General features: G+C 34.4%; 1 protein-coding gene across 3 annotated transcripts in view; it reads right to left on the reverse strand.

Moving 5' to 3' along the window:
• Positions 1-3,079: 3,079 nt before the first annotated feature.
• LOC145666392 (uncharacterized) overlaps positions 3,080-26,406 on the reverse strand; it is a 107,225-nt gene continuing 83,898 nt past the window's right edge. For 2 of the 3 annotated variants that reach the window (XM_081733590.1, XM_081733591.1), the window contains 2 exons: positions 20,671-20,742; positions 3,080-4,611 (listed from right to left, as the gene is read on the reverse strand). In XM_081733590.1, the coding sequence (XP_081589716.1) occupies positions 4,238-4,611; positions 20,671-20,742 (446 nt within the window). In that variant the 3' untranslated portion in view covers positions 3,080-4,237. The remainder of the gene's footprint in view (positions 4,612-20,670; positions 20,743-26,406) is intronic. The other variant, XR_014127737.1, reaches the window with a different exon arrangement.

Raw genomic sequence — 26,406 nt, forward strand, 5'->3', positions numbered from 1 at the left:
AATTGAAAATCTATGTAAAGACTTTCTGCTGTGGCATGCTTCATAAGGACAATTCCAGTCTGCTCACGTGACCTTTGGGGTTCATGAATTTTTTTGCGAGCGTTCCGACTTTGGATTCTCTGTTTTATACCTTCTGTTTATGTATCGAATAACTTTTCAAGAACATAAATGACATTCTGTATTATGAATGTTAAGAATTACCCTCTATATGACAAATAGCTGCAAATAAATACACTACATGATTTATTTATTGCCATTGAACGAGTTTCTTAACTTGTATTTACATCCTTATATATAATACCGACCTACTGCGAAAATCATCTCAGATGTTATATTTTAAACATAGTAATTACTATGTTCTGCAATGATTATGTTATATATACAGAACTTATGTATTCTAATGTAATTATTTTATATAATGTTTCATGCATTGCGGAAAATATAATTTAAAAAAAAGGATTAACCTAAACGGGATTCGAACACTTAACCTTATGATTTGAAATCCGACAGCTTACCAATGAGCTAGCACAAGGACTTCTAGAACTATGCTTCTAGCGATGTATAACGGATCTCAAGATAATTATGACATTCATATCCATTACAAACGCTGTTTCTGTTCTACTTTGACTTTTATTTTAGTACTCAGGCGATAATTATGTTCTATTTCTTAACTTTGAGCATTCTTTTACATATGGAAAGACTCTTTAACGTATTTAAATGTTCCATTACGTATGGAGAGCTAAATGACAAACAAGCATGTGCTGACATTAAAAAAAAAGTTTTCGAAATATTGTATCATTAAGTATTTCAATCAATGTTGCTGTTTTATACACTTGGTAACAAGTCTTATTATATTTAAAAGAAGAAAAACACATCTGCAAACTTTTTCCCGATTGCAAAGGCTGGCTTGGAGGTTCGAACCTGGCTTACTTTTTCCCGAAGATACCCGAAGCTGGACTTAGAAAATTATTGCCTCAAAACACCAGTAAAGAATGCGCTCAACCTTTTTGAGACAAGGTGTACAAGCATCCACGTCAAGCAATCTTTGCAAGTCAACAAATTGTTTGTTTCAGGTTTTTTTTCCCCTAGAATTTTCTTTGTTTTTGATTCTACTTCCAGATCAGTATTATTTACGAGGAAAATTGGAAAGTCTTTGCATCTTTTTTTTTTTTTTTTTTTTTTTTTCGAGCGTGTATATTTTTTATTACAAGATATATAACCGATGCACTATGCTTTTCTTGGAGCGGCTCCAATGTAAATTCCGATTTCTTGCACCGCACGACATTGTCACCAGTTGTCAAAAATGGCCGCAGTGTTCAGGACATTCACACTAGATGAGCAACGAAGTGTTATTCGTTTTCTATGATGCAAGGGACAGTCACAGATATCTACAGGGAAATGGGGCCAGTGAATAGGAACAAATGTTTAACAGTGCGAAGTGTGCAGTAGTGGTGGCACAAGAAGTTTGGAAATGGACGTCAGGGTATTCGGGATATTGACGATGTGGTTTTCGTCTGTAAAAACGCAAAACCACACGTGGTAACAGAACAATCACCAAATTTCACTCTTGAGGGTGAGAAATTATGGAGCATCCCCTTACGATCCAGACCTTGTCCCCACTGATTACCATCTTTTTGTCTAATGAAAAAGTTCCTGGAAGGATAGAGGTTCACGGACGACACCGAAGGGCATAACGGTGTTCGTCGCTGGTTCCCTGATCACTCGGCTACCCTCTACGTAGCGGACAACGTGAAATTTGTGATGTGGACACCTGTTTCAACAGATATGGTGTTTAAGTGAAAAAATAGACAAATATGTGTAGAATATTGTTTTTCGTTTGATTTGTAATCTGACAATAAATCAGAAGGCGCAAAAACTTCTCGATTTTCTCTCGTAATTCTTGATATGAACTTGGATTTTTCTTTTGAAAGCTCAGTGACGTTTATGAAACGACTTAATATATTCCCACCAAGGCTGAAAGTTTCTTCATAAAGTATATAGGTCAGCGGCTCTTCTTTTTGAAACAGCTTTAAAAACTTCCCAAATTATCGATATATATATATATATAATACACTATTTTCAGATGCTTATCTTCGAGAGTATTTCGGGGATGAGGTGACAATTGAACTGAACATTGATAGAATTTTCAATATTTGCAATATTCAGAAAGAAATATGTAATTTTTAAACCTGTATGTATACACTGTAACAGGGTGTCTACTGAAATTCCAAAATGAAATTTCGTGACATTTTCTTTATCGAACTAAACAATTTCGTAGCATTCAAAAACTAATAATAGTACCTATGTTCCTTACCACTTATCTCTACTTTCAAAGGCTGTTCCCTGGAGCGAAAATGTCTTCTCACATCACTTTCAGTATATTCACTGTATATAATCTGTTTTGTTCGATAACTAACAAATACCCACAAATCCACTATTTTTAGAATTACATACCTATTTACACATGATGTACATATATTGACAAATCCTCAGCAATCCTTTAAAAATGTCACACTGATTATAAACAATTGTACTGATGGTTTCTATCACTCTTTCAAGTTTACTAATATTGTTTTACCCTTTCTTGAGCTTTTTCGATCTCCTTGTGAAGTGCTTCAACTTCTCGCGGCAGTTGAAGAAACTGGTTAGATGCGTAAGTGGTTTCGGCGATGCGACGCGATTTACATCGCCACTGCTCAATGATGCCAGCTGAAGAGCAATCTCAAGAGCAAATTCGGGTGCGAATTAGTCCGCATTCTCATGCATGCGATAGAAGCGTGCTTTGCTTGCGATTTCATAGAACCTAAAGCCGATCACAGACATTTGTGGTGGTGAATTTTGACGTTTTATAGAACAAAATTTTCCAGTCTCTACTTATATTTTTACAGAGATAAAAAAAAAAAAAAAAAAAAAAAAAAAAAAAAAAAAAAAATCGTAGCCCAAAAGCTAAATTTTGCGACTTCTTCTTGACTTTCATGACCGTTTTCTGATTTCATGACTTTCGTGACCGATAGACACCCTATGTGAGCAATGATAAGGATTGTGTGTAACAACAACAAAAGTAATTAAACTTCCAGCATTATAAAATTAAACGATATATTTTCAAGAAATTACTTTCTTATAGGCGTGACTGTAGTTTACCTCATAGTAAGTGAATATTGGAGACCATAATAATAACAGTTAGTTCAGATACACTATAAACTGAAGAAATGAAAACTGACAAGAAGAAATTAAAATCCAAACAACAGTATGTAACAAAAGAAAAGTAGACACGTAACAAGAACAAACATCACTCTGAGCAACTAATTCTAATTTCACAAATGTCAATTCATCAGTTACCAATGTACAAGAATAAAGTTCTTTGTTTTATACTGTATACGTTTAAGAAAACGGAAAACACAATTCTTTCCTACACTCAGTTGGTCCAAAATAAGGATGCAATAACAGTTCGTTAATTTTTGATGATTTCCTCTCAGTGTAACAAACCCACCGAATAAACGACCAATCAGTACAAATATTCGTTAACAAATATGGACTAGAACATCGGGTTGTCATAGATCCAACAAGCAAAAAAATTATGTCCATTAAATAAATGCTTCACACCTTAATATACAACTGGTTCAGTGCGTGTACAATTACGTGAAATTCACACCCTAAATGCTACCGTTTATCTTACTTATCGGCAGCGCACACACAATTGCCTGAAGTACGTAATAGTTACCATTTTAAACCCGTTATTTACAAATAAATATTATATCTTCTCATCTAGAAGTTCTTCTAATCTAGAATCATCGGCCGCTTGGATTCTTAGAACTTCTTTACATAAGAAAAACTCCCAACAGCACTACACTGCTTCCAAGCTATAAAGTCTCTCGCTACAACCCAAAATTAGCATTTGTCCTTTAATATCGCATACACTTAAGTAGCTACATCGTGCATAATCATTTCCATATCTTCTTATATACAAGCATTTGTCCTTTAATATCGCATACACTTAAGTAGCTACATCGTGCATAATCATTTCCATATCTTCTTATATACAAACATTTGCAGAGCGTATGTATACCACAAATATACCAGGAAGAACAGAGTAAATGTCCAGTTGCTGTCACTATAAACATAGACGAACACGTAAAAGTCTTAGTTGCATTAATATTACTCCAAAGGCAATTAATTTCCTTACTAAATGACTTACCAAGAATACACTTTGCTTCCAAATAAAATAATTATCTCGTTCTCATTGTTGCAACATCCACAGAGGGACGTTTGTGTTATACTGGTAAGCAGAGGTTGTCAACGGCATAGGTTGTTGTGCAGGAGCGGCGTACGCAACATTTTGTACAGAGCTTACTGGAGGTTGAACCGGAGGGGGTGCCTGTTGACCTTGGACATACACATTATGTTGCATAGGTTGTGGGGGACCGCTCTGGAAAGATGGAGGAACATTCTGCAGGTTTTGTTGATTGTTGTACATTTGAGGTTTCGACGAATAATGACTGAATGTCGTTTTGGGAAAAGTATTTTGGCGAGACATATTTGGATGGAAATTCTGGTTGCCAGAATGCTGAGTCACTTCCTCAGATCCTTGATCCTCGTCATCCGATCCATATCCTACAATAAATTAAAAATATATTAACAGAATACAAATCACATGCGCAGTACGAGGAGCATCTCAAATGATGAAAATAGTTTTTTTTTTTTTTTTTTTTTTTTTTATGAAAATTCTACGACTCAATTCTAACACAAATGTGGGATATGCTTCTAATCATGGTACTGATTGCTAAGGTTATTGAAAAATGTTGAAAGTGAGGTAATACGAAAATTCAGTTTGTTCGCTGTTGTTACCACATAAAGCATTCTACTATCACCGTAAAAATATTAAGGAATTTTGAATTACCAGGATCAGGATTTGAAAAAAACATTAAAAAAAAAAAAAAAGGCCCAACCCAGCTGGGCTCATATTGGTGTTTTCGGGTTTAACTGTTTTTTTTTTTCGAAACATTTCAGTCTTTGGGGTAAAAGTGTTAAAATATGATTTACACAATATTTCAACACTAGCAGCGTTCACCCCGCTTCGCTGCGGTCACCCCGGAACGCAATAAACTTTGTTACTTAGATAATTTTTACTTTTTCGCTTTCAAGTGATATGATAAAAACCATAGAAGATTGCAGTAAATCTTAACATTATATCGCCTGTCATTTATGTTAACCCGCCCCGCTTCGCTGCGGTCATCCCGGTGCTGGCATATTGTAAAAGTGTCTGTAAAAATAAGCAAATCAATTTAAAAATTTTAAACAGAAGATTCAAGCTATTTTCCGCTGTATATCGCCTGTCATTTATGTTAACCCGCCGAGTGACACGGTCATGCGGGTTGCATATAAATACGTTTATTTTTACCTATGATGAACTAATAACAAAGGATTTGTACGTTATGGACACTTGAATGGTCAATTATCTCAAGACACTGGTAATTAAAAATTAAAGTGATATGATAAAAACCATCTAGGGTCCAAATCCTAATAACCCCCTAAAAATGAAAGAAATTGGTTCAGCCGTATTAGCGTGATGAGCGGACAAAGGATTTTGTACGTTCTCTTTTATATATATAGATAGATATTATTGTCACAACGTCTCATTTTCTATTCACTGTTGTTTTGAAAAAAAGGCCGCCATTTTGAAATTTTACATTTGATCGTCGAGAAAATCTACACTGCAAATTTACAATAACTCGTGCTTCTACCCTCAAAATTTCAACTTAAAACTCCGAAAATTGCACCCTCTACCGTGAATACCAGCTATTTTGAAAAATGGCCGCCATTTTGAAATTTTACGTTGGATAGTTGCCAAAATATATAAAGCTAATTTAGAGTATCTCGTGCTTCTACTCTGAAAATTTAAACTTAAAAGACCGAAAACTGCGCTTTGTAGCGTGGATACAAGCTATTTTGAAATTTTCCGTTGGTATGCTGCCAAAATCTATACAGGAAATTTAAGTGGTCTCATGCTTTTACCCTGAATATTTAAACTTAAAACACCGAAAGTTGTACTCTGTAATGTCTGTGGTACAGGCAGACAAAAGCACAAATGTAGATTTAGTCATCCCAGGAGCCTCAGTGACGTTCGCCAAATACAAATACCAAATCGCACATCCGGTGCAAGACTGTTACAAGCCGAAATTACACATTTGTGTAAACTTGAATTTTAAAGTTTGTTATTCTATGAAAATCGTTCCCTGAAACACTGGTATTTCTGCCATCTAGGGGTTCATTTGTTTAGTTAAGTTTATGCGAAAATACCACCAGATAGTGCTCCCTTCTCTCTCTCTATTCTCTTTTGAGCACACATTTTCATTTTTTGAGCTAGAACAGGATCCTGAGAAGAATATTCGGACCCAAGAGGAACGAGAATGGGGAATGGCGGAAGCTTCATAACGAGGAACTACATAGTTTATACGGTTTACCCAACATTGTTAGGGTCGTCAAGTCTAGGAGGCTTAGGTGGGCAGGTCATGTAGCTAGAATGGAAGAAAGTAGAAACGCTTTCAAAGTCTTGACTGGTAGACCCATAGAAAAACGACCATTAGGAAGACCTAGGCGCAGATGGGAGGATAATATTAAGATGGATCTCGCAGAGATAGGAATACAAAGTAGAAACTGGATCCAATTAGCTAAGGATAGAAGTCAGTGGAGAGCTTTTGTGAACGCGGCACTGAACCTCCGGGTTCCATAGGCCATAGAGTTAGTTAGTTAGTTAGTTAACACTCTTCCAGCGGGTGTGCGAAATATATTAATTTAAAACAAAGATATAATTCATATTTTATAAAGTAAACGTTTCAAAATGTCTTATATGAAATAAATATTTTTCAGCGTAAGATAAATGGTTTTAAAGTTCACTTCCGATACTTTGTGTATTAAATTACGGTAATTTCCCGAGCACTTGCTGCAAGACGGTTCTTTCCCGAAAATTAATTTAAAACAATTAACGAAATTTTATAAAGTAAATGTTTCAAAATGTCTTAAATAAAATTAAATAGCGTAAAATAAATAGTTTTTTGTTGAAGTATTCACTTCCGATGCTTTGTGCGTTCAACTGCGGGAATTTCCTGAGCACTCCTTTCACGACGGGTTTCCCAGAAAATGCAGTTTTCTTTACTGTACATCGAAACTTTTACTAGTACGGAAGTTTGAATTCAGCACTTGAAACGGTAAGCGTTACGTAGTCTTCGGAACTCCGAGTATTAAGCTTCTTAAATTTGACAAGAATTTTTACACTATTGTTGGTGCTGACTCTACAGAATGCTTATTTGAAGAGTAGCAACAAATGACTAAACTAAACTGTTGTTGTTGTTGGAAAATCAAATTTTACTGAAGAATACTTGTGCTACCATCAAAGGTAAGAAATAATACTAATAGTTTTACTAATGTATTTACATATTTACTGGTAGTACCGGCACCTATGGCCTTAAACCTGTCAAACGGGATAACGTCCCTCGGCGTCGCCGAGTCAGTGATACCTCAAATAGGCTATCCATACATTAATTTGTTCTATAAGTTTATTATTATTATTTATTTATTTATTTATTTATTTATTCATTCAGTGCATTCAGAACTTTGTAAAGGTCTTATGTTGAATGTTGTTGTATACCTTAACCTAAAAGCACCTAATTTGCCCGACGAAAATCCAAAATTTGATAAAAATAACTTCCAATGCGATCACTTTAGATGTACCAATAATATACTAGCAAGAAGCTCAAAAACCCAGGTGTGTTTTAAGATAGTTTTCTGCAGGTGGGTCCAACCCGAAAAGGAAAAAAAAAAAAAAAAAAAACAGCGTTTTTTTCGGGCTGGGCCCACTTGGGCAAACACTGACCAGAATTTGATTTATAGTTCTCTACGAAAAGAAAGAAAATAACTAATAAAGTCTACAGTTCAAAATGCCAAACAATTCACTTTTCTTTAATAAAATGTACTATAACAACTCGAAATCTTCAATAATTTTCAATTACATCTGTTAAGTGTTTTTGCTCACCTTAATTTATTTGTAGAATGGTATTCACAGTGTTCATTACAGAAATATAATAGGTCTAAAAGAGTTCATTTTATAAGGTACATTTTGAATATACTATACACGTATGAATCGATACCAAAATACTGTTCAAGGTTTTAGACTCGATATTTTCTTTTAGCCTTTTTGGAAGCATTAAAAAGTTTTGTCAAGACTTACGTAAAGAGAATATGTTTATGTCATACTTGTAATATACTATAAAACAACCTCGTTCGACAAATCATGTAAGTAATGATGGGTGTGTTCGTAATACTACAATCTAAATACAATAAAATTGAAATCAATCCCGGTTCCATACATATTTTTTATAAGGGCAGGGTATATTATTTCAATTTAAATTTATTTTATAGCAATTCTTTATTTTTGTGCGGAAAAGATAAGTTACACATTAAAAGAAATGGAACATTGAATCATATTTTTGTTTGTGTTGAACAGTGAAGTCTTTAGTTTCAAAACCATACGTACGTCGAGATCTGTTGGAAGCAGTATATCAGAAACATTATTTCTTGTTTCCAGACTCTTAACAAAGAACCCATTCACAATGAAGCGAGTTCTTACTCAGTTTTGAAGTTCAGCTGTAAGATCGTCTATATAGAGCCTAGAAACATCACTTTTATCGATTAACATCTGGCTCTTTTAATCTGTTCCGGACTTATTAACAATTCGTCAATTAGTAATTTAGTAATATTTTTACCAAAGTGAGTTTGATACTTTTTTGAAAAAAAATTGATGGGAACCTAACATCGATGGAATATCAAAACTGCACGGTACATTAAATACATTGTTGCCAAACCATACGTATTTGCCTAAATAGACTTCCTATATACAGATTACATAGATAAATCATTTGTTTTAAAAGATCAATCTTGAAAATCTAGTGGCAAGCATGCGAAAGATCCCACACTACTGAAATAAAATACTCTGTCATTTCTCAATACTCTTGAGAAAATACGCACTGAGTAATTTAGCCTGAGATCTTTTGTCATCGAATCAACATTGAACTCGTTGTTCAGCTGTTATAATTTTTACCTTCGAGGTAGCAATAGATTCGTAATGTTGTTATATGTATTTCGTTTATAATAAAGCCTTTAGTACATTCTGATGCGAGCGGAGTTATCATTTGAAGAACATTACGTCAACCATATAATTTATTCATCTGGTAGAGATTATTAACGAAAGCTTTACAACATGATATTGAACTATCCAATAGGATTACACACAAATGGATATCATCTCATCGCCCCTTTAACTCTCTTAGCGTATCATGGGATCAGTGCGCGTGCAAGACCCTATATTTGAATAATAGTGTGAGAAATATCGAATCGCTTGAGAAGTGTAAATGTGAAACATATCTACTATATATTATCCAGCATTCGAATATCAATAATGAAATATAATCCTGTTTTGGTGTGAAGTTGTATATAGTTACTTTTACGAACTACAAATGTTGTGTATTGGGTAGCTCTTTGTTTCCTTGGGTACAAATGCTGCTATTTTGAACTCGTCACGTCCGTTCCGAGAGATTAATGTTACAAGAGAATCTCACAAGACAATAATCAGTTCATATTTCGTAATTATTAATTTCCAATACCAGAAAAGGAACGAACCCCAAATTACTCATTTCTCTTATAAGAAGTTTGTTTACAGTACCAAGTAAGTCTTGGTAGCTTATTGTTTTTATAAGCCAAGATACAATTGGAATAGTTGGTACAATGCTATTTTCCACCTTTTTAAATGTGTTAATAACACGATTTTGGAATTACCTCGCTCTAATTAATTAATCTATCTATCTATCTATCTATCTATCTATCTATCTATCTATCTATCTATCTATCTATCTATATATATATATATATATATATATATATATATATATATATATATATATATACACCTCTTGTATTATTTTTACTAACGCCGATTTTTAGAACTTGCACAGTATGTGCAGATAAGAACTGGTACAGAATATGACTTACAAGGTTGATATTAAGATTTTAACGACAAGCCATTTTTGAAAATAGAAATATTAAACTTTCGGCAGATTTACGTAGCTTGTAACCATGATCTTTTAAAAGAAGCCTTGTACTTATATTAACTTTCGTTTTTCTAAAGGAAAGCTCACGCTTCCTGCGTTTTATAACTGGGAGAAAATTTCAAGTATAAAGCAGAAGAAGCTTTAAGGAGTAAATTTTAATATTTCAAACCACATTCTCCTTACCATAAAATAGCTTCTGAAGTATATCTTTCGTACTGAAACCATTTTCTGCCTAATTATGTTGAATATTTTTAGGAAATAAGTCAATGTTAGCATCTAATAATATATTAGTATTTAAGTTTTTTTTTTTTTTTTTTTTTTGCGATGTTTACTGATCTTGTATTTTAGTGAATGACGGCCAGTCAAAGTAAAATATTTAGTAGTACGTCTGTGTAGCATTAAGAGTTTCTTTATTCAGTAACCCAATATATTCTATGTAACTTATATGTTTAGGTTTAAGAAAATTTCCTACATGTATGTATACTCATATTTTTCGAATGAAAGTATTCGTGTATTTAACAAAGAACTTTGTATTTTCAGTCTTAGATTGTATATTTGAAAATATTTAAATGTTCTATGATAAGGATAAGGATTTTAATTAATATTTTTTAGAAAGTGTTTTCATCATGAGCCAAGGTAATAGACACTTATATATAATTTTAGAATTTAGTAACAATTATCTTAAACTATATGTAATTTCTTGTAGTTGGTATTTTATTGCCTATGTGTTAATTGTATTTTGAATAGCATCATGATACTTAATAATTATGTTTTCGTAGTTGCAGTGCATTTTGAAAAGTCACCAGTAAGGCTAATTTACAATAATGGCAATATAATTTGACATGTAAAAAGGGAATTACCAAAAACACTCATTTTCAAAAAGAAGAACACATTGCAATTTGAAATTTATTCCTTGATTTCCCAACTAAGATTCGGTCGTTTTCAGGAAGCTAAAAGTAAAATACTTTCCATTTAGAAATTTTGCAACGAACATTTTCCATTCTCCCATGCCCAATTAATGAAAATCCAAAGTACACGTACAATATCATAAAAGGAAGGTAATTTCTGGGAACTCAAGTAATACTTATAATTTATTTACAGCTCAACCAAAAGCCTAGTCGACCAACAATACTATTATTTCAACATTTTAGCCAGATGCCAATTGCAGTCAAACAACTTGCTCAAGCTTGCAATCGAATGTAAACCCTTTTCTATTTATGGAAAAACATATTTTGAAGGTCAAGTAATATTTTCAGTCTATGACGTCATGTTCTCAAGAAGTGAAGCACCTGAATATCCAAAGGAATACTTCCGCTTGAGTTATTCATGCATATTTACTCAAAAGAGTTTGAGATTAATACAATACTTTACGCTTTACAAGGAATATATAGGTATATTGTTAACTAAGTTTTATTACAGGCATACATTAGACATTTTACATGTTACAAGTTTACAAGTTACACGTTTTATATGTTACTTCGAAAAATACATGAATATTGAAGAATATAATATTATGATTTGAAGCATTCTTGAATATTATGGACAAGCGTATATTTTAAATATCGTAAGTGTTATTACATGCATCGCAAAGACTAGTCATTACTATTATAAATGCTACTCAGTATTGAATATATTGTCGTGTATGGCCAATATTTATAAACGTTATTAATAGTTGGCATTTTCAATACGACAAATGTCTATTGAATCAACTCGACAAATATCACAGTAAAAACTAATACCAGGCTAAAATTCTGTCAATGGTATTTTATATGAATTAATGAATATTCCATTCCAGACATCCATATTTCCATACCTGCCTTCACCTAAAGAAAAGAAAAATACGGAAAAAACGTAATGTAAAGATAAAATGAAGCCAAGCAGCTATGTTTCGAAGTTAATTGTATACTTGGTAAGATCGTACGTTGAATACTATCGAATGTTTCTTATAGATATCAATATTTTACTGGATAATGAACAATCTTGAATTCTAATAGGTTGAAGTGCATTTTATTGAAATATCTGATAGATAATAACATCTCTCATTGATGTAACAGATTTCATTTTAACGCAAATTATACTATACAAATGGAATTAAAAATTATAGCTTCGATTTGCGTGGAATATATTATTTATTGAATTTTTAACCTCTACTTGTTTCCTGTGGAACTTCATCAGGGTATGAACTTCTTCCAAGGAAATGCCAGTCCTTCAGATACTCATAGTGTCCCTTATATCTTGCGAAACTAGTAAATATTCACATTTAACTGCATACCCCCCCCCCACAAAAAAAAAACTAATAGCTACTTTCTTTAAACGTGCTAGTCCATTTTGATCACTGTTGCCAGTTACCAATTCTCGCCCGTTACCATAAAGTTGTACACAGTATCACCGAAATCTTATATACTTGGTACTTCGACTATTTTCCTTATGAAAACAGCTTGAAGAGCGTTGAATATTTCCTATATTTTTCTTCATAGGAACTATATATAAACATTAAGTGTTTACTTTTTATTAATTTTATAAAGGACTTAAAATCTCACAGACAGGACCCAGTTTTTCATATCCGAGGCATTAACTGCAGTTATGGGGTAATTATATGATTCCACTTTATCAAGACAAATAAATTCTAAATCTAAACCCGGTTGTTTAGTTCTAATGTAAAAAGATTCAAATACTACTTACTCTATCTTGGTGTTTTGTGAAGAATTTCGACATCCCTTCTGGTATGTTTAGAATCACGTAAACGCTTCAACAACCCCGATACAGCGGAATTATCTTGTTTAGTATCCTTTATGTGTTCTTTAATTATAGTTTCAACCGATACAGCTGAATTGACTTGTTTAGTATCCTTTATGTGTTCTTTAATTACAGTCCTTTTAGTAATATATGTATATGCTAGATTACAAACACATGTCACCTCTTACAGGAATAGTTCGAGTTAAAAATAAGTTTGGTAAAATAGAAAGAGTGAAAAAATATGAGACACGTATTTTTTAAAGAAATCTTCATAGGCCGTCTCGTTCAGCTTCTATAGGTGTTTGCTTTTTATGAGTCGCAAATGTTGACGTCACCTGTGGACTAGCGAGGAACTCAATGTGAGTCAGCAGCTGATAAACCTTTAATAGTGCAGTGGGTTTAATAGATTGTTTTGGGTTTATTAGCAGTCTTGCTTTGTGTTGAATGCTTGAGGGACATTTTTGTTAGTTGTTTTTGCCTACAGCAGAAGTATTAAAAAATATAGAGACAGCAGCGATTACGTAGTATTGTGTGAAGTAGAAAACTTGTGTTATATTTCGCGTCACTCGAATTGGCGTATGGCGTCACCCAATAAACTTGCTGTGCGTTGTTACCAAACCTTCAGTGATGAATCTAATCATTCATAATTGTCCACAAATACAAACAAATAATTATGAATGATTAGATTTGTCACTGAAGGTTTGATAATAGTGCACTACAAGCTTATTGGCTGATGCCACATAACAATTCGGGTGACGCGGATGCGTGCTGTAGAAATGCCTACCACGTGCTGTGTTTTCGGTTGTAATTCTTGTGATTAAAGCTGAGGGATATAAAGTATCTTTTTTTAAATTTTCAAATCATAAGAAATCACTAGATCGATATAAATTATGGTTCAAGAAAATCAATAGGAAGAATTGTATGCCAAGTAAAAACACTCGTGTTTATTCCAAACATCTTGATGTGTCCGACTTCGAGCAGAACTAATGCCAGGAAAATCATTTACACAGAAAGAATGCTGTTCCAAGTATATTATTGAAAAGTTTAGAATCCAAGCCAATGAACAAGCGCCGACGTATATCCAGTTACCAACTTAAAAAATCGTAGAAGACGCGATTGCTGGTTGTAGTAAGGACGAGGCATTAGAGAGTAATAGCGACGGTGTCACTCATGATTCTGAAGGTACTGTTTTAGAAAAAAATGTGAATACAACTACTATACAATGTGAATTGGGGAGTAAAATATACCGGCTTGTAGAAGGAATTAGTGACGATGACAGTGCTCCTCAGGACATTGATTCTATGGGTGACGAGGGTTGTTCCGCGGAGAGCGATGCGAATAAAACAAATTTAACTGGTAAAGTATTGTTCGTATTTTGGCAAACTTTACAGATGGCATTTCATTTTTGCCACATGTGCCGCGCTCCTGTACATACCTTGAAGCACAAAATTATAGGCTCATCACTACAAATTCTAACAAAATGTTAAAATGAACATACTTAAGTTTGGAACTCGGAATCAAGATTAAAGAAAAGATGCTTAGGTGTTGTAGCAATCTCGTCCGCCACCTACTTAAATGGTATTGGTTTCGAAACTTTTAGTCCCTTTTGTAAAACACTGAACTTAAGCTTTGTAGGAAAAACTGCATTTCATAATATTACAAAACTTTTGTGCAGCCCACCATCAGAAATTATTATTATTTTTATATGCAGATGACACTTTTAAGTCTTTGCAATCAGTTCTGGAAAATGAAATCGCACTTTAGAACGTGGCACCGTCAATATTCACAAACGAAATGCTTAGCGCTGTGTGTATGGAAGCTTGCACTCACAGCTTGACCACAGATGACGTCATCACATCTTTTTCCTCTGTTACTCGCTTAAGATTGAACGTATCGCGATCAAACAAACACCATTCCTTTTAGAATTTTCAACTCTGCAAATGGAAATAATTTGTAAAAAATGCTTTTCTAAATGCTTCAGTGCAAGGAACATATCCAACAGATTTCTGGTTGTAGCGGAACGCTGCCACTCGTTGAAGTGCTTTCCAGCATTTTACTTTGAGGAGAGCCTCATACACCCTCTGTACGAGACACACATATATCTCCTGTACGGTGACGGGATATAAACGTATAAATCTAAATGGACAAGACCTCCAGGCGTACTGCTCGATCATTGCACGTGTTCTACTCAAGGCAGAAGAGACGTAAATTCGAATGATCTCATTTTCGTCAATTCCTGTGAAATACGGACGCCTCACGAGTGGATTAGTGTGGGATTGGTCACTTCCTACAGGCACTTGCGCGATGATGTCCCCGTAACTTGCAGGGTCGTCGGAAAGTTGCTGAAAGGTGTGACGAAACTTTTCTCTTTCCATTCTATGCAGGACTACGCTGCAGTGAAAACCTGTCGGGCGATCGTTCACATCTGCAGGCGTCACACCGAACACAATCGGTGCTAGGAAAAGGAAATTCACAAGCAACTGCTGACACTTGCTAATCACCGAGAACATCTCTGATGTTTAGAGGGACTGCAACACACCCTTTCAAACTTTTCGTGACCTAATATGTTTTGTTGCCTAATGTGTGTCATTACCTAACATACGTTGTCAACAATCTTTCGTCCGCTAGTAAGAAAGTGGAACAAGGTGTGGATGATGAGTCAGTAGTAGAATGTCCACCTATACAGTAAAGAGTCCCACTTTCGATCCCAGGATAGATAAGTGAGTATGTTGTGGAACAACAACGTGTCCGTGCTTCCTTTCATCTGGAGGAGAATACTTTCATTGTCTCGCACATCTTCATTGTGTTAATTGTTTGAAAACCATTAAATATCTTCTAGAAGACTTTATTTAATTTCATTTATACACTACAATCATTCCCTTTTGTAAGTATGCAACCAAGCACAACACACCAAAAACCCTTACCCATCTTGATGCTGATCAAGATATCGGTCTTCTGTCAACGAATTTTTGTTACTTGCCTAGATTTCGTTCCATATGTAATAAACAGGACCCACTTATCCTAAATGAAATATCTGGGAATTCCTCCCTGCCTGTGGCGGAGTCCCTTGTGCTGCAATCGAAAGACGTTCTCGGTATAGAGAGATTACAAGTCTAAGCGGATAAAATTTCGTTGCAGCTCAGTGATATATAAAGATCATTTTCCCATGCTTTCGGCAGCTTGTAACACTGAAACTGTGCGATTCCGTGGAAATGTTTACTGGATTTTTTAAAATCTTGTTTCTATGAGTAGATTTACTTCCCAGGTGTTGTCAAGCGTCCACAATAATACCCTCTATATACATACACATCGCCCGACATATAAGTAATGAGACGAATTTTATTGTGACGAAACAGTGAATGCAATCCGTAATCAATATGTGCGCTCGAAGAGTAACCCCTCTTCTACAATCTGGCAACATCGCATTGTCGCACGCGAAGCATGATGGGAAATACGATGCCATGACCAGCAGTCACTGAGAGGCCCTCGTCATGCTAGCATCATGGAGCACAGAGCGAATATCAAATTCTGTGTTAAACTGGGTAAAGGTACCACAGAGACAGCAGAAAGTGTACAGGGATACGTGTAGGTCTCGTAAAAAGATCTTTAGATAGTGTGAACGTCTTAAACGTGGTGTGGAATCGACTGAAGATGATGAAACTAGGCCTAGTCATCCAATGTCTGATCGTAACGAAGAACTCATTGCAAAGGTCCATGAACGTGTGCAAGAAGATCGTTGCAATATTGTGAGAATGATGGCACACATGAGTTTGATGTTAACAGGGTGACAGTTCGTAAGATCTTCGTGGAAGATTTGGGCAAGAAGAAGATCGCATCGCGGTTTGTGCAACATTCACTGACTGAGGAACAAAAACAAGCGCGTGTTGCTTACGCCCGTGACATCCTGACAACGGGCCGTAGGAATAAAAATTTCCTACTTTCCATTGTTGCGGAGGACGAATGTTGGTGTTATTGTTATGATTCAGCTACTAGACATCAGAGTGCCGAATGGAAGTCCTCAAGATCTCCAAAAGGTAAGAAACTTCGACTTCAAAAGTCGTCAAAAGTGAAGAAATGTTCTCGTGTTTCTACGACAGTAAGGGTATCATTTATCACGGTTTTGTATCAGAAGGTCACACAGTGAATGCCCAGTTTTATTTAAGTGTTTTATGAATAGAATTCATTATGTTCGACCTAAATACTCAGCCCCAGGTGGCTGTTTTTTTATCCATGATAATGCACCTTCTCACCGGGCAGTATTTGTTCATGAATATTTGGGCAAAAAACAAGAGAGTGAGTGTGCGCGCGCGCAGCACTCTCCTATTTTTCAAGATATATCCTCCTGCGATTATTTTTTGTTTCCCAAACTGAAGTTAGAATTAAGAGAAGGACTTTTTGACAAAGTTGAAGGCATCCAAGCATCTGTGTCAACGGCATTACGGAATATAACACAAAACTGAGTTGCAGGGGTCGTTCTACTTCTTGCGTGATGGTGTCATTTGCTGTATTGACGCAGGAGGAATGTACTAATAAACAGGTATTATTACATTATCTTTGTTTGTTTGGTCACACAAATCAGTCTCACTACTTAATTATCGGACGGTGTATATATAACAAACGTAAACCACATTTTTTAGATCATGGCCACTCCTGGGATTTAAAAAAAGTTATAAAATCGCTTTCTGTAATGGAAATTAAGTATTATTCCATATCGACTTCCTTTATCACACTTGTTTACAAATACATACGCATGTTCCATCCTGTACGACACCATTACTACTGAAATTTAAAGTGAGTAGACATAAACAGCAATTTACATATAACGTATTTATATAATTCCTCAAAGTCTTTGAAAATATACAACTATGTACATTACGTAAGATATGCGAGCAAAACAATGTTAATTGTGTGTTAAATTTTGTAACTACACATTCATTAAGTATATAACATGCCAAGCTACATTTCATGTTTGAAATTTCAAAGTTTATTGTAAAACTATGTGATAAAGAGTGAGGTGAGTTGAATTTGAGTTTAACGTCCCGTTCAGCAGCGAGGCTATATGAGACGCGGACCTACTGATTAACGTGCAATCCGAACTACATTAGCTCCCGCCGGGAATCGAACCCGGGCCTCCCATATGTGATAAAGATGTAAAGGTATTTGTGAGCATTTAATTTTCTTAGTTTGGTACTATCAAAATAATTTAAATATTATTTCTGATTTATTTGAACATGATTCCTGCCATGTGGATCACAGGCGACTTATTTCTAACTTAAAAGGACAACGTGAATTATGTAGGAACTACAGAGTTCATGTTTCTGAAGCGTCGTGAATTACCCCTAATACACAATATACAGTACAAGTGGATAAAAGTTCAGAAATTATATTTAAGGCTTCTGGCTTCAAAGCAGCTGACAATAGTCCTTCAATAAACACCTTACCTGACACTGGTCTAACAGTCAACGTGTTCAAGTTCTAATAATGCGAAGAGAGAGAGAAATGAAAAGTATATTATCAAGTGTTCGAAAAACAACAGCAAATGCTATCTGCCGAGATAACCTCAATCATAACAAAAAAGTAGATTTTCATTTAAATAAAGAAAAATACAATAATAAAAAAAAGATATCGCTACCTCATTAGATTTAGAATTTTTTTTTTTTTTTTTTTTTTTTTTTTGTTTGTTTCAAGGTTTGCATGGGACTATGATAAGGAGGGTGTGAATTCATCCTAATGTGAAAATTTGCGCAACAACTTGTTTGTAATACTACCCGGTTTTAATTGCTCTTTTGCATTCTATTGTTTCAGACTTACGGATTAATTCTTTCGAGGTTATCGTAATTCACAAAAATTATTCTTACAGAAGATATTTCTTCCCATCCTGCTGGAAGGATTTCGTTAAAATGATGCTCTTTTATTTGTATTTTTTTTTCCAGCTCTAATGCTCAGTTCATTTGTAAATTGGATGAGATGGTTTTCTATTCAATAAAACGTAAACGTACTTTATTTGTAAAGTTGTCAATTCAGTGATTGTGGGGCTATGGATATGTATTATACACCAAGCAGTATTATATTGTTGAATGAATACAAAAAAACAAATAGATTTCTTCAAGTCTCTACAATTAATCTTGAGCATGATTTCGCTTTCGATCCTTTGTGAACAGTTACGTTAAAATAACTTTCTTCGCTCCGTACGGTAGCTTGCTCAAATGGACTGTCTTGAAATTAATCCGAGAACTTTCGAAAGAAAATTCTTTAAGGGCTTTGAGTCTTGCTCAGGTCAGTCACTCTGATGGATTTCCAACTTTCACACCAAACTTTATTTCCAAGAGAAGGAAATATTTCCACTGATAACACATTTATACCCATAATTCTAACTAAATAATTTCGGTGAATATAATTCCTGTGTTCACTTTCTTTTAAATTTTCATCGTTGCTTCCAAGAAAGTTAACTACCTGTTTTAGGGCTGGCTATTTGTTACTATAGCTCTTAACCTACAGATACATTTAATTTTCTCAGAAAAATAATCAAACAAAAAACTACAGAGGGTTTATGGTAATGAATTCGATCGCTAGGTAGCACATGCATGAACACGTCCGCCGTGAAAGTGAACTTGCAGAGAGGGTGGCTGTTGTGACTGTGAGATGGCTGTGAAAACTACGGTCTTTCCGAAGGGCTACATTTATGCCCTTGTCGACATGGTTATAGTTAAAGTCATAATAAATAGACAGTGACTAAAGGTTCCATGTTTCAAGGGAAGGGATCAACGCTATGTTGAATTGCAACCAAATGGAGGCTAGACCTCCAATATTGGGCACCATAGATATCGGAGGCCCGGGCGTACCTCCAAATAAGCTTCCTACAAACCAAACGTTGGAACCTGAATACCTACCCTATGCCTTTCTTTATGCACATGAAATTAATGATTTTTATTTATCCTTGATAAAGTATCCTTTTTCTAGACTTGATAACGATGGTTGTGCAATGCTGTCGAAATGATGGGGTGGTGGTGGTGGTAATAATAATAATAATAATAATAATAATAATAATAATAATAATAATAATAATAATAATAATATGAATAATAATAATAATATGAATAATAATAATAATAGGGCGCAAAATTTCAAAGTCAGACGCACTTGCCAATCCAAAAATGATGGTCGCCAGTATCTCTCACGTACAAATTATGAAAGACTCCCCTTTGGTTTGACACATAAAGAGATTACATTTGGGCATAATATTTCAAAACCAGACAGATTCAAGATTATAAATGTTTTGAATTGGACAATTCATATACATGTTAAAAAGTGTTTTACCTTAAGACTTCACGTTTGTGTAACGCTCTCTCTCTGCACTGAAGTACCAGTTGTCGATTTCAGTTTTCGGATCAAAGTCCATACTGTCAGCAAATCATCCAGTGTGTCAGTTTTCAGTAAATTTCTGTAGGCAGTCAACTCTTGCGACTGCTGAAGCCTCTCTCACATGAAGCAGTACTCACAGGTGAAACTGCACAAAGTATGACAACTGGAAGCAAATTTGGGAATCTCATAATGAAGTTTTCACTGAAAATCTTTTTCACTGTCTGAATCAATTATTTTCAAATATTTCAGCGTGACAATTATTTGCGTGCGAAACAGAAACTGCGCAGCCCTGTGAATTTAGGCAGAAACCATTTCTACTGAACACTGGTCACCAGCTCTAAATTTCTAGTCGGCAATGGCGACCGAAAATTTTGCGCCCTAATGATAATAATAATAATAATAATAATAATAATAATAATAATAATAATAATAATAATAATAATAATAATAATAATAATAATAAACAACTTACCTGCAACTGAACTTAACGCACCTTTCTGCCTCTTCACGTCAAGCTCTGTCCCTCCACTTCGCCCTCTGTCACCTAATTAATTATGAGAAATAAACTTATTTAAATTTAGTCGTAGCAATTTTCTGCAAGCAAAAATAAGATATTTGAGCATTTATTGTGTTATGATAATTTACTTCCATTCGACTGAGGTAATAAACACACACAAACAAATCAGAAAATACACAGTACATTTTGTATGTATAATTTCTCCTGGAATTAATTACATTAAAACCGATGTGCATAATAACAAATCATTCATTATGACGAAGTATAATTAGCAATAGCTAAACGCTGATCATAAAAATGAATTAAGCAGATAGAGACTTTGACAATAGAAACGAAGAGTTATAATAAATAAACATGAATACAGTGACGAGATCCTGAAACTGAACTAAGGTCAAAAATTAATACAGAACACAAAACATAAAAAGAAAAAATGAATAAAGCTAATGAAAGAAACGCTCACAGATCATCAATCAGGACAACACGATACGAATTCACAACACTGCTGGACGTAACAACACAAAGAAGCCATTTACCCCTTATAATTCTACTTCGATAGTGAACTATCAGTTTTTTTTTTTTTTTTTCATCTCAAATATGAAAAATATTATTCTCATGAATATAGGAAATCTATTTAACTTCTAGGAATTGGGAATTAGGGCAAACAAGAAGTACATTTTTAGAAGCACAGTTGCCATATTAAAAGTCCACTTTTACTTCAGTACACCTAAACTTCGCTAATATTTTCTCTGTATTACATCCGTCTCTATATACAAGTGACAAATGTGCACATGAGAATACGTACTTTTCTGCGCTGTGTAGCTGAAAGGAAGCGTTTACATATTTAAGTCGTATCAACTGAGGCAGAATGAAAGTTTATTGTTGCCAGGCGAAATTTTCCTATCACTATTACTAACAGTTTTGTTGTTTTGCCACACAACTAATGTATACGATCAAAAATAACCACATATAAATATGTTGGTATTGTTTGCTTTTCTATGGCCATATAATTAATGTACTCGACTTTGAGTTCGATTACCGATGGGGTCATTTTTTTAGAAAATGAATAGAACTCAAAGTATTTGGGAAGTGAATTCGCGAAAATCGTGAAACCTTGTAAGTGACTGTACATTTACAGAAACATATGCATGCGCGTGAATGACTATGAAGTGACAGATACACTAACCAAACTATGCTTCTATATCTTACATTGTTTAATATGTTCACCGCTGATCGCACGAGTCACTTTTATCGTATAGTCTAGATCAAGGGTGGTCAGCCAAACCTTTGGTTCACTGATCTACCTTAGACTATGAAAATCTTTGGTGATCTACTTATCTGTACTTGCCATCTGCACTACACTTTTATTCCCCATAATTCACTTTCAGGAGGGAAGTCGGAGTTCTCTTTCTTGCCTGGGAACGCAATCTGCCTTTCCAAATTGCGTTTTTTCAACCGAGCAATACAAACGTTGGACAATAAACACTTATTTATCCTTTGATATAACTGAGAGACAATGTTCTCATTCTTCATGGAAATGACAAGTTTTCGTCCCTTTAATTGAAATCGTTTTACTTCAATTGAAACTAACTTTTAAAAAAGACGATTTATGTGTAATATTACTTTTCAAATACTATATTTATTTCTTTTTTAAGAAAAATTGCGATCTACCCGATATTAAGCGACGATAATCGACTGTTTGGCTAGCCTTGGTCGGTCTACGTATCATCTCTACCACAGGACATTCAGAATCTACATCATATCACAGCTATCTATCACTCCTGATCTGTTTAGTAGATAATGGGCCGACGTGAACTATAGCATAAATATGCCATAGTCATATATAATATATGTAAACCGTGGAAATATGATCTGATAGGCGCACCTTTCACTTTAGAACATTTCAAGCGCATGTACAGATGGTTATGAAAATGATGGAAACAAAGTTTGCAACATGTAAAATGTGACATAATAATATTAAGGATGCATGTGTAGCACCTGGCCGATATTAGTGATGTGTAGAGCAACCCACATTATGCTTTATTTTTTGTTTAATTATGCTTTATTTTTTTCAAATTATGCTTTATTACGCTTTATTGTTAATTTCAGTCATTGTTTTACATTAATCGTGTATAACGTATAATATTTACTATATATTAAATATTCTAAATAGCTTGATCTATTTATTAATATTTTATGCAAGTAGTTTCTTTCATATTTAATGAACTTTCTACTTAATTCACTGTAAGGAGATATGCTTTGCTCGAGTCAGTTTTTTTTATCACTTGTGTGCGCCTTAGAGGTGCACATATACAGGAAGGGAGAGTAAAAGATGCCACCATAAAAATACAGAAAGTGCTCAAGTTCAAGAGGTACACATAACAATATAGTGTCAAGTTCTTGTGCACTTTTTGTACATTCCGAATCATCATTCATAACTACGCATACACCGTAAAGTTTACAAAAATAAAAATAAGCTTTTCATTATTGCATTGTTATGTTCTCAAAGATTTTGCATTGTAAATACTGGTTTTAAAAAGTATTAATACAGAATGTGAAACTTGCAGTTAAACAGAATTTTCCAAGAATTGTGCTATACTATAATTTAAATTATGCTTTATGCTTTATTTTCTAAAATTATGCTTTATTATGCTTTTAAAATTAGTTTCTTCTGGACTCTTAGACAACCACAACCATGTTTAAGGTACCAACCACATGTATAAAATGCCATTATGCTTTTTATGCTTTTGGGTTGCTTTAGTGATGTGTTACGCGAATATATTACGTAAGATTCAAAGTGAGTACTGTAACATTTTGAATTACGAGTGTAGTGGAATTTAGCTTATAATGCCTATAGATTATCTCAGGAGGGACAGAACGAAGGTACGTGTTGAAGCGGACAGCAAACAGTGATGATGTAAAATACGAGTGTCGAAGAGGTCAAATTATAGATACGAGATTCATTGTGCAAGTCTAAGATGGTCAGCGTGTTAGATGCGTAGTGAGGAACGGTATTCACAGTAATAATGGATGGATCTCTGTGTCACCGAACACTAAAAAGGACTGTCACCGAACCGTACAACGAACCCTACAGAAGTGACAACGCACCTCAATCAGCACCTTGAAGAGCCTATTGTGATAATTTCAGATTATTACCAACAACGGTTTAACGCGAAAAATAGTAGTCCCGAGAACAAGCAAAGTGAGGATTGTTTGATAATATGGTCTGACGAGCCCTCTTTTGCCTTACTTCCAACAAACCATATTCAAATGGTGGACGCTTAGAGAAGCTATCCTCTACATTGTCTTTTCTCTACCATGTAATATATTTGTGATACTGTAAATCGCAATTTCCTGATCTTTCGTGGGTTCTATTATTACGTTCACAGGAAGCATTACTGCCAATGATTAGACATTTTAGGTTACCAAGTGCATCCTATGGTCCAGATGCTTTCAACCAACAATTGTTCATACTCCTGAAGGTGTTGGGGCGTACTGTCATGAACTATTCAAAGGTGGCGAAAAAAATTACGGGAAATAATTCCCTGACTTTTCCTGGTTTTCCAGAACACTTGAAATTTTCACTGATATGTAATTACGCCATACAGACTTTCCCATTGATGGAACAAGACCAACAAAACATGACAACGATGATACGTAAGTAATATATTTTCCCCTAATCAACTAGAGAAATTAATATTATAAAACGCAAATACAACATATTTTGTTACCAAATTACAAAACATCTATAAAAGTTTCTGCACAAAGTAGAAAATTAAACACTTTACCCGAAAAGTGAATCTATAACTGTGGTCACATACGAAAAAGTCAGAGTGAGACACTCACCGAAAAAAGATGGATGTATGCACATAAAAGTGACTGCGGTACAGTATATTACCAACGTAATGTGCACAACTACAAAACAGACTTGTTGCACATCGATAGTAGAAACAAACAGGTACATTTCTAAGTCTGAAACTGCCAAAATACAAGTACTCAACCAAATCTGAAATGGTCCTAAAAATTTTCATTTCAAATGTTTCTAAAATCTCAATGTTAGCAAATCGAAATTCTCTTGACTTTTAGCAGAATTCCCTGACTTTTGCCAGTTTTGTCGCTGACCTGTATACAACACATCCCTTCGCCCACCAATTCCCAGACTCAATATTACTAAGCATTTGTAGTCTGTTCTGAGGCTCAAACTCCGGAGCAGATATGTTTGTTCATCCCCGCCGAAGGAACTTAATACTAACCATCTGTGTGTCTTTTATATATATATAAGAAAGTCATTTGTACTGTTTCAAGGGTTTTTTCAATACGGTATCTAATGTACAGGGACAGAACACTTTCAAGCGTCACTGTAGAGTTGCAGACAAAGAAAAAATGAAATGAAATCTTTAAGTTTTACATCCCACGGTTATGCCGGTTAGGCTAAAGGAGACGGTGATTATGAGAAATGAATGAAATGGTGGAATGAAGAATGTGGAAGGAAACGGGAGAACCCGAGAAAACCCACGAGCATGGTGTTTGTCCACCACAAAGTCAACACGGCGCGAGCTGGGATCGAACCAGGGACCCCAAGCACCGGAGGTGTGCAGACAAAGAATATACGCGTACCACACATTCTCACTTGGTTAAGAGTTTCGGGACAAAGAACACACGCGTACTGCACATTCTTACTTGATAAGACTTTCGGAATTTTTGGATCAATCTGAATTCAACTGTCAAAACACGAAAGAACGTAATATCGAAAATAGAATTTGAATTGTCAATCCATCCTGAAACTATTAACAAAAGATTATCTTTTGAGTGGAAAAGTGGCCCCTTTCCCTGGCCATTGCACACAATACCAACAATATATAATTAACTTGTTATATTAAATAATTATAAAAGGAAAGAAGTTCCCCTGATATCAATTTTCTAGTTAGTACCTACTAAATAATTTGTTCTTTTAAAATTTAATATTCTCTGACTAGAATAAATCATACTACCTTGAAACTACAGAAAACTGAATGCTAACTAGCTCATTACTCTAATAATCTAATTAACACAGTAATTCTATTTGATATGGTTAGCATTAATTTTCAGTCGCACATACAAATGTTTAAGAAAAAAAATCATACGCTCTTTTGTATCACTACGTTATCAACTTAATATGTATTTTCCTTGTTAATATTGATGACGTACTAATCACGATTGTTTAAACTTCAAGTTTTAAATCATGAACAAAAGAAGGGTTTTAGGCGAAGATATTAGTCCACCTGTAATATATTATTTAACAGAAAAATAAGTAGAAAAAAAAATATATATGCATAATTCATCACAGCATTCTGTAAAATATAAATTATAATAAAAGTTTAGTGTATTTTTAATATTAAAGAAATGGTACTACAAGACTAACACATTTGATCAGTTTCTGACTAGTCCTTAGTTCAAATGTATATGGATTTTCTCAGTAGTTACCTATTAACTTACCAAATAATATGAGAGTAGTAATGAGTTTAATGAAATAATATGGAAGTGTGATAGAAGTAAATGAATACTTTTGCTTCTTCTGCTAATTTTATGAAATAATGAAACTAATTAATGATTTTATGGTAAAACGAAGAACTTTTTATCACTTGAAAGCATCATCATCATTCATACCATTTACTCACCTAGAACTTATTCTTCATAATCATACATCTGATAAAA

Source organism: Thermobia domestica, chromosome 12 (assembly GCF_964235325.1).
Source record: "Thermobia domestica chromosome 12, izTheDome1.hap1.1, whole genome shotgun sequence".
NCBI classification, from domain to species: Eukaryota; Metazoa; Arthropoda; class Insecta; order Zygentoma; family Lepismatidae; genus Thermobia; species Thermobia domestica.